This window comes from Benincasa hispida, unplaced genomic scaffold (genome assembly GCF_009727055.1).
Source record: "Benincasa hispida cultivar B227 unplaced genomic scaffold, ASM972705v1 Contig189, whole genome shotgun sequence".
In the NCBI taxonomy this organism is placed as follows: Eukaryota; Viridiplantae; Streptophyta; class Magnoliopsida; order Cucurbitales; family Cucurbitaceae; genus Benincasa; species Benincasa hispida.
Window position 1 is genome coordinate 108021 of NW_024064458.1, and position 10268 is coordinate 118288.

General features: G+C 28.3%; 1 protein-coding gene across 1 annotated transcript; it reads right to left on the reverse strand.

Moving 5' to 3' along the window:
- Positions 1–7154: 7154 nt before the first annotated feature.
- On the reverse strand, positions 7155–8866 carry LOC120069055 (amino acid transporter AVT3B-like). The gene has a single exon (XM_039020736.1). It carries the CDS (start codon positions 8707–8709, stop codon positions 7426–7428), a length of 1284 nt encoding a protein of 427 aa, XP_038876664.1. The 5' UTR covers positions 8710–8866; the 3' UTR covers positions 7155–7425.
- Positions 8867–10268: the final 1402 nt, after the last annotated feature.

The following is a 10268-nucleotide window of genomic DNA, read 5'->3' on the forward strand; positions in this document are numbered from 1 at the left end:
CCGCAATCAAGTCTTAAGCTCTCAATTCTCTCTACTCTCAAATTCTTGTCTTAGTTATTTTTTTAATCTTTTCTAATTGCATGATTTAATTTTTAATGTGTTATTTAAATTTATCCTTGATTAAATTGTTTTTAAATTTGAAGTTATCATAGTTTGCATGATTTAAGTTTTGTCTTGAATAAATTTTCTTTAATCAAATTAGCGAGTTAACTTTATTGAGCATTGTTTGAAGATAAAATTGTTTTTTTAAAAAATTGGTAGTCAACTTTATTTACCCTCTTCTAGTGTTGCCTTTAGATCCTACAATTGGTATTAGCTCGGTTTTCTTATTTCAAAAAGGTTTTGTATTTTTTTATTTATTTTACATTCTGTTTTTTAATCTTATTAAATCTGGAATTTTTCTAATTTTTGCAAAAAGTTTTAAAAATTGAGTTTTAAAAGCCGTTTTCATTAGATTTTTTTTTTCTTGAAAATTGGTTATTAAAACCTTATTTTTTCTCTACTTCTTAATCTTTGAAATCTTTTTGATTAAAATCTAAATTTTGGAAAAGTATTTCTCTTTATAAAAATCTTTAAAAAAAAAATTATTATATTCTCTTCCTTTTTCGAAAAACTTAATTGTTCGAGCTTATGACAACTACTAGAATAAATGGGTATGGTGAAGATCAATCTACCACTAGGCCACCTTTGCTTGATGGAAATAATTATGCATTGTGGAAAACTAGGATAAAAAATTTATTTGATTTCTATTGACTATAATCTATGGGAAATTGTTTTTAATAGTCATTTAATTCATACTAAGATAGTTGATAATAAAGATATTCCTAAGGAAGAAAAAGAGTTTAATGATGAAGATAAAAAGAAGTTTTCTATTAATGCTAAAGCTATGTCTGTTTTGTGCTTTATGTCTTGATGAGTTTAATCGAGTCTCTGCATGTAATGCTGCTAAAGAAAATTTGGGAGATGCTTGAAGTAACTCATGAAGGAACTAATCAAGTTAAAGAGTCAAAGATTAGCATGTTAGTTCATAATTATGAATTGTTTAAAATGGATGCAAATGAAACTATATCTGAAATGTTTACTAGGTTCACGAATATTATTAATGCTTTGAAGGGATTAGGAAAATTTTATACCACCTCTGAAAATGTGAGAAAAATTCTTAGATCATTGCCTAAGAGTTGAGAAGCTAAGGTGGCGGTGATCCAAAAAGTAAAAGGGAGTATTTTTTTTTTCTTTTTGTAGTTTTCTATTTTTGAAAATAAAGTCTGATATTTCTGTGCATAAAAAACTGTATTAGCTTTTAGGTTCCGTGTTAATGTTTTGTGATTTAGTTTTGATTTTGCTAGGATTACAAGATTTGATTTATTCTTCATTGTAATTGATTTTTTTTTTTTATTAGATTTCATTTTAAATATTCGTAACAATATAGATTTTCAGAGTATATTTTTCTGTTTAAATATTAAATAAATTAAAGAATCTAGGCATTTGGACATTTTTGAATGAAAAGTAGGATTAGACCTACCTTCTAAATTTAGACATTTGTCCAGCTCTCGAATCTATTAGTGATATTAATGATAGAGTATCACTATCACTCATAGATTTTTGCTATTTTTCCCCTCTCCCCTCTCTCTTTCTCCACTATTTTTTCCCTTCCCTCAACTTGAGCATTGTCTCTCCCATTTGCAACTTTGTTCATCATCTGCCAATCTCTCAACCTCTAGCCGAGTTCATTGATCTCTCAACGACCTCTCTCTCTCAAGTGAGTGTCAGTGAGTCAGTCGATTTCCAATGACAGCAAGAGCAAAGAGCAATAGCAAAGAGCAAGAGTGAGAGCATGAGAATAGGAGAGAGAGGAGCTTGAGAGTGACTGAACAAGAGAGAAGTGAGAAGCCTAATATGTATGTAGTTCTATTTGATAATTTCACTCGAGTATGACGTAAGCGTGAAAACACGAGAGAGAGAGGAGTGAGAGACCTAATATACATGCACGATATTCTATTTTAATAATTTTACTTGAATATGAGTAAGCAAAATGATAAATATCTTTAAATTAAAAAAGTGTCAGATATCATCCACAGAGAGAAGTGAAATCGGTGGACTGTATGATGGGCAACTATTTTCTGCGTCAGCCCAAAATTTTGAATGAGTTTTTCCCAATAAAATCTGGATAGTTAGATCTGAGAATTTTTGATATACATGCTTTTGATTTTGTGAAATATGTGGTCCACAATGAAAGACTCGATACAATTTCTGTTTTCCAAATCATGCTTTATTTTATTATTCTATTACGGAGGAAAGAAAATGGAAAGTCCACTCCCATTTAATCTCCATTTGGGAATTCCCATTTTTCAGAAAATAAAAAAGGTTAAAATATGGTTCAATTCCCCTATTATCAAATTATCTCCACAAAAATAAAAAGTTAACATATTCATGGATGACAGCAGAGGGGCCTTAATTACAAACCGGAACAATTTTTTTTTTTTTTTTTAAATTTTAAAAAAGACGATTTTTAAATTAAAAAAAATAAATCAACTTATTTATTAATATAGTAAAATATCACTCTCTATTAGTGGTAGATTGTCCACTGATAAATGTTTATTACGATCTATCGTGATCCATCACTAATAGATAGTAATAGTCGTTATACTTGAAAATATTTTTGATAATTTTATCATTTAAAATAATTACTAAATTAAAAATTCAATCATAATCAAAATTATCTTTTATTCACCCCCTTCAACTTTTTGTTTTTGTTTTTTTCTTCCTCCAAATCAATGTTCTCGTGGCTCATGAGATAGATCTATTTGAAGAAAAAATCTCTCTGGTTCTTCAGTTTGGACGAATAAGTGCAATTGATTCTTCATACTCTAAATTAGTCATTTTGATCTTAAGTTTTTAAGAATGAATTTAAAAGGTCTCTCTAAAAAAAGATTAATTAAATTTAAATTGAGATTTAATAGATAATTTATGTGACAAGATGACTTGAAAAAAGAAAATATATTTTTAATAGTTTCCTCTCTCTTCTCTCTTCCCTCTTTCTCTCTCCTGTGGCTCCATTTGACCCGTAATTTGAAGGAAAGAAAAGAGATTATTATAGATTCAAAGTTTTCTGAACTTATTTTTATAAATATCCAATTTTTTTTAAAATATTTTCGTATATAAGATTTAATAGATTTTTCAAACTAAAATGGACGGCTGGAGAGAGAATGTAACATTGTAAATAAAAATTCCATATTTATGAAACACCTTTAATATAGGAGAGAGGATGTATTTATTTGTTGAGATTTATTTCTTTTGTTTAATGAGAGAAAATGCATTTATCTGTTGAGATTTTATTATTCTTATTTTATTGGATATTTTCTATTTACGCTCTCAACTTATTGGTTTATGTAGCAGATTCATGATTATTTTAATTATACCTTAGAATATTTTGTTAGGTATTTGAAAATATCCTAACCAATATATGAAATATATAACCATATATAAATTAGAATTTGACTAAATGATTGACATAAATCACAATTACCAATATATGACGATATATAAATCACATGTTGGTATAATGTTTGACATAAATCATAGTATATATCATAAATTTCATTTACATCACAATATATATCATATATACCATTTAGGTAGATTGTAGTAAAAAATCTCAACAAATCAAAATTTGTATATATCATAATACATAAAATCTATTAAAAAAAAAAACTCATTTATATCACATAAACGAATACATATTTCACAAAATATAGGTCCCTTATTAGGACTTCTTTTGTATCTCATAGTGTATATATATATATAATATATATATATATATATATCCCTATATATGAGGGTTTTGAAAGAAAATTAAAGAATATAGAAAGTTGTGGGTATTTGAAAAATATAATGATTTAATATATTTTTCCTGAAAAAGCTCGTCTCATTTAAAATTCTTTTATCTTTACTATTTAAAAAAAACGTTTACTTAATTTATTATTGGAACTAAATGATAATTCGACCTTAATTTTATTGTAATTTTTAAAGAACATTAGGCATTTTTGTAAATAAGGAAAAATTTGGACATCAATAAAATATAGGTCCCTTATTAAGACTTATTGTGTAGAAAGTAATAAATAGAAAAAAAAAAAAGTAAAAATAAAAACCTCTATCCACAACCATTTTCCTTTTCTCACTTTCGAGGACATTGATACCATTCAATCTAAATTATAGTCGTGTGACATTGACTCCTACAAAATCCATTTTAAGTATAATAAATTGTTTTAGATGAGAAATAATGAAACCAAACAAGAAGTTAATGCTTATAAAGTCATATAAAAAACATAATCTATAGTTTGAGTTTGAATATGAATAACAAACTTTACCAACAAATTAAAGAAAATAGAGTCAACTATTTCTTTTCACTAAAACGTTTTATACTTCGTAAGCAATGATTATCGATGACAACAACAACAAATCAAAGCCTCACAATTATGAAAATGTCTCGAACAATTATAGATTGAATGAACTTTGTTTCTTAAAGAAGTTAGTAAATTGTTCTCTTTAAGTCAATCTTTGAAAATATCTATTTTGGTCTGTACTAAAAAAATATGACTATTTTAATCACTTAATTTTCATTTTAAAAAGATGAAGATTTTAACATGTAACTTTACTCACTAAATTTCTTAAAACAGCAAACTTGTATTAAAATATTTTTCCTGTGTTATATTGATAATTAAAGTTTACAAATAGAGATCAAAATGGTTATTTTGAAAAAATGCAATCAACTAGATGAACGAAATTTGAAAATATGAAAATCAAAATCAACATTTCCAAATGATTCTCTTTTTAATATTAACAAGTAAAACACAATTTGAAACATTGGATTATTTTAAAAACGATCATTCAAGAAACACTTTGATATGTATATACATGGATGGAGCCACATAAAGGCCAGGAAGGACACGTGCCCCTCCTCAATTTATCCATCTTTTGTATTTATAATATAAATTATAAAGTAATATATTAATTAAAATATGTAAAACAGTACAAGTTGAGTAACAAAAATAGTGTTGACTTGTTGCCATGAAGTGTTGTTTGTATGGCAGCGGAGTAATTTCGACTTTTAAAGGCCAAATCATGTAAAGAATAATAAAGAAAAGTAGGTCAAACAAAGTGACATTTAGAATATAATAACATGTCATTTTTTAATAAACAATATGACATTTAGAATATTATAATATGTCGTTTGTAATAAATAATCAAACAATATTTTTTTTATCAGCAACGAAACTGGAGATATAGACTTTTTTCCTTCTTCTCAGAAATTCATTTTTCAATCTCAAGAACATTCGATTAAAAAAATATCGTTCATTTTTTGCACATAATTTTTATATTCACATCACACTATTTTTGTTTGCTTCTATGTTATTTTTACATTAACATTTACTCTTATAGGTTTTAGAGTACTTGTTGTCAATCGTTTAGATAGGCAAACTTGACAAGTATGTTTTAAAATCTTCTTAGACTTTAAGTTTTTATGCTTTTAAATCTGTATGATAGAATGTAATATTCTTATTATTAATATTTTTGTAAAGTTAATTCAAAATAAATATGGAAAGATATTATAAAAGAAAACAACAATAGAAACGGTAAAAGTATCATCTTCAAAAAAGAAAAATGTCTTGGATTCTCATCGATCTCATATAGAAATCAATCTAGAAAAACTACCTACACATCCTAATCTAAAAACCAAAATTTAGGATTATAATTATAATATCCAAGATCAAGTTCATATAGCACATTTACTAAAAGATCCTGGTCAACCTCAAAATCATATTTTGCCACTTAAGAATTTTGGTATAAGGTCATGACCATTTAATACAACTTGGTTATGTGAATATTTTAATTAATTAGAATATAGCATTTTAAAGGATGATGTATTTTTTTTTTATGTTGTTGCCTATTCAAACCAAAAGTACGTTAAAAGTTAGAATCAATTTCAAAACATGAAAATTTGTAAAGGGCAATTGTAATGAAAACTTGTTCAAAACATGAAAATTTGTAAAGGGCAATTGTAATATAATAATCAGTTAATATATGAAAAGATATGAATATTTACATTCACTTATAGATTTTTTTTTGTTAGACTTATGCATAATATCCTATATAAAATTTCTAGCTCTATAAAAAGACTTTAGTTAAGCGAAAATCTCTAAAATATAGGTAGTTGGGAAAAATTAGATTTAATATACTCACTCCTTAATAAAGCAAAAAAAAAAAAAAAAAAAAAAAAAAAAAAAAAATATTTAAAACACTTTTTTGTAAGGGGGCCTTTTTAAATATAAAAAAATAATTTAAAATATTTTCACTCTATAGCAAAGAGTTTTTCAAAAGTGATAGTAAAACTCGAGTTTCAATGTCCAAACATTAAGATCTAGAAATTTCTGAAATGCATCTCCAGATTAAGTTGTATTGTGGGGAAAAAAATATTAATAAAATGTTTGAGAATGACAAGATAAAAGTGATTTTGGCTTGTTGTGGATAAAGATAAACATCATGGAAATACTTTTGGTACAATGCTGGACAGAAAAGAACTTAAAAGCATTTTTTAGCATATAAAACTAAATCCCAGAATGATTTACTAAGAAAGAACCTTAGTTTTCACTAAAATACTTTAATTTAAAGTACAATAGCTAAAACCTTCCTTTTTAATTACTCAATAGTTTTCCTTGTAAAATGAAACTTATTTTTAAAATCTTATTTGAAATTAAGCTTCCCAATCTCAACCAATGAGGCAGGGTGTTCCTCAAGTAGTAAATAGCCCTTTGTTTCCCCTTTTCAGCTTTGATTCAAGGACCAAATCAAAAGAACATTTTTCCTTTTCAGTTGATGCTTTGTTTTGGTCTCAGAATCTTTCTTAACACTTAACTTGGTTTGATCCTTGTCACATTTTCATACTCTATTTTAATAAACTACTCAAATACATGACAAAAAGAGCTAAGGACAACACCCATTATGTTTGCTTTATATTTTACAAGAGCTTCCAAACTTGGGTTTAACAGCTCAAATTATAGAAGGAAAACAATGAAACTTTCCAGAAGAATACAGAATTTCAAACCATTTCAAATTCAGCATTTATTGATCATTATCAACTTCAAAAGACATGTAAGTATTCTCCAAAAGCAAGAATTGAATATATGGAATATGGAATATGGAATATGAATTATGGAATATATGAATATCCTTCAAAGATTCAATGATCTTTTGAATTCCAGACAAAAGACAGTACACTGCTCAACACTTTATTACCCTCTAGCTACAATTCTATTCAATGACACCCATCAGGAGAATACCCTTCTAATTTTCTTAACAATTGAGAAAATATGCACATTGGATATTCACATTTTCACAAAGAAACCTCAAGTTAATAATTTTGAAGATTCATACCTTAACAGAGAAAATCTCCACCAGAGCAGACCAGGTCCCAGAAACTCCAAGAACAATCCCTAATACCAGAATGCCAATGTCCAAACACCATCCTTTGAGATCCAATTCCTGCTTGAAAATCAGGAAATGGAAGAGAGCAGGCAACACAAATGCCAATGCACAACACACAGCACTTCCAACCAAAGACAAGAAATCAGCAAAATTTGGGACCAAAAGTGCCACCAAACTGACCAAGAAAACCAGCAGCCATCTCAACCAGAGGCAGTATCTTCCTCCCCAGAACCGCCTCTCAACAATCTCATAAACTGGATTCATCATCAATGGCAGGGTGAAGAACAAGTTTATACAGAGACCCAGTTTAACAACGGTGCTAATCAATCCAGGGCCCAAGTTACCCGTGATCATGTCTTTAGTATCTTTGCCAAAAGCAAAATAGCCAAGAGTTCCAAATGCTCCATATAAGACAGTAATGAAAGCCATGGACAAACCCAAAACCCTCCCAAATTTCTCTTTGTCCTTTGTCTCAGATTCTAAAGGCAACACCATCCCAATCCCTTCAAAGGCATAGACAGCCACACCCATTCCATAAAAGAACACAGAAAAGCCCCCAAAAGCCTCCACAGATGGGCTCTGCTGGAAGATAATCAAAACATCTTTTACCATCACCACCACCATAGCTCCAAGGTCAACAATATCAGCAAAAATACTCAAAGGAGCTAAATGAGTCAGAGTCTGAATGGAGTTCAAACCCAATTGAAAAGGGAAACACCCCCAAACATATGCAACCTTAGGAGCCAAACCCAAAATCTTAGGACTCAAATCCATAGCAGTGGGAGAATTAAAAACATCAGCCATGGTATTACCAATGAAAATCAAATAGCCAACACAAAACCCAGTTTGAGACAAGATAATAAGAAAATCAACAATAAGCCTCCCAGGGGAACCGCAAATGGTATAACCCAAATCCCCAAATGAATTGATCTTGGAGAATCCGATTACCGATTCGATCTTCCGACGAGTGTAGACAAGGAGCATCATACAGTAATAGGTCAAGAAAGCAACGGAGAAGAGCATGAGAAGGCTCATAATCCAACCAGTGCGCTTGAAGGCGTAAGGAAGGCCTAGAACGCCAGCCCCAACAATGGCAATGAAAACATTGGCAAAGGTTTTGGGTTGTGAGGACAGAGGGGTGGCACTGCCGAGAAGGGGCGTATCTTCTCTGGCGACCGGAGATCGGAGGCGATTGGATGAAGAACTGGCTTCTCGATCGAACCCCATTTAGAAGGCCGTCGAGGATGATAGGTTGAAAGAGGAAGAGGGATTTCTGCTCTGAATCTTCTACAATGCGATGAAAATTGAAAAATGATAGGGAAAGGGAAGAAGAAGATGAGAAGGGATGGGAACAAATTGAACTGGCAATTTGGGAATGGAAAGCGCTATGAAACTTATACACAAATTTGGGCTTTTCTAAGATTTTTCAATTTACTACTTTTTCTTTTTAGAATAAAAAAAATTAACTATTTCTTTTCTATTATTTTTACTATTTATAAAAGAGAACACTAATAATTTTTTTTTTTTTTTTTTAAAAAAAACAGGAATAGACACTCCATCTTTTAGAAAAATCAACTATAAATATAGTAGACAGAAAAAAATCAAACAAAACTCAAATAGTTTGTTTTTTTTAAATAATCGAATATATCTCAATTAACATACGAATGTGTCATTAAATAATTATGAAGTTTGTGATTCGAATCTTCATATATTTAATTGTAATGCAAATAAAATAAAATTGGTGAGATATTTGTTTTTCTTAATCTCACTCGTCAAGTTGAACTATCAAGTAATTATGGTCTTTTAATACCTTAGTGGAAGGTGATAGCGTGTGTTTATATCATGTGATTTTTTTAGAATTTTATATTAAATCATGTGGCTCCCTTTAAATGGAATGATTATTTGCATGTTGACAAAATAAATGTAGGTATCTCGTGATTCTCGTTTATGTTTTGTTAATTATATTTGATGATCTTTCAAAAAAAAAAAAAAAGAAGATATTTGACTAAATGAAATTATAGTCTAAACTTTGGGGCATGATTGAAGTTGTTTTGAAGTTGGTACTTTCACGGCTAATTTTTACAATTTAACCTAATTAGAAATGAAATAAAAGTAGTTTGATTATTTAATAAGTATTCATATTTAAATTACAAATTTAGTTTCATAATTTTAAGCTTGTATCTACATGATTTTTAAATTTTAAAATGTATTTAATAATTCATTGAATCTTCGTAACTGTATCTAATAGAACTATACAATTTAAAAGTGTTAATAGGTTAAATTTATTTGGTCAAAACTTTCAATTTTATATTTGATAGGTAAATTGAAAAATCCTATTAGACATTAGTTTTAATTTATATCAATAAATATATTTAAGAAAATTTGGGATAGATTATAAATTTAGCCCCTATGTTAAAGTTAGAATTTAGTTTCTATAGTTTTAAAAGTTAAAAGTTAATTTCTATAGTTTGACAAAACCTCATAAATAATCACCCGTAATTTGATAAAATCTTCATAAAATAGACTAAGTCCTAATTATAAACTGCATACGAAAAATTGCATTTAGACGCATAAAATTAAGTAATTAAATTGCGTGTTTCAAATTAATTTTGAACGCAACAAAATAATTTCAACAATATCAAAATCACTCCTAAACATGCATTTAAAATACCTTTGAGACATTTTAAAAATTTATAAGACTTATTCTACCCATTTTAAATTTAAAGTTTTTTTCCACACATGTTTGAAAATTCAAGCTAAACTTATAATTTGACCTCCTTTTTCAT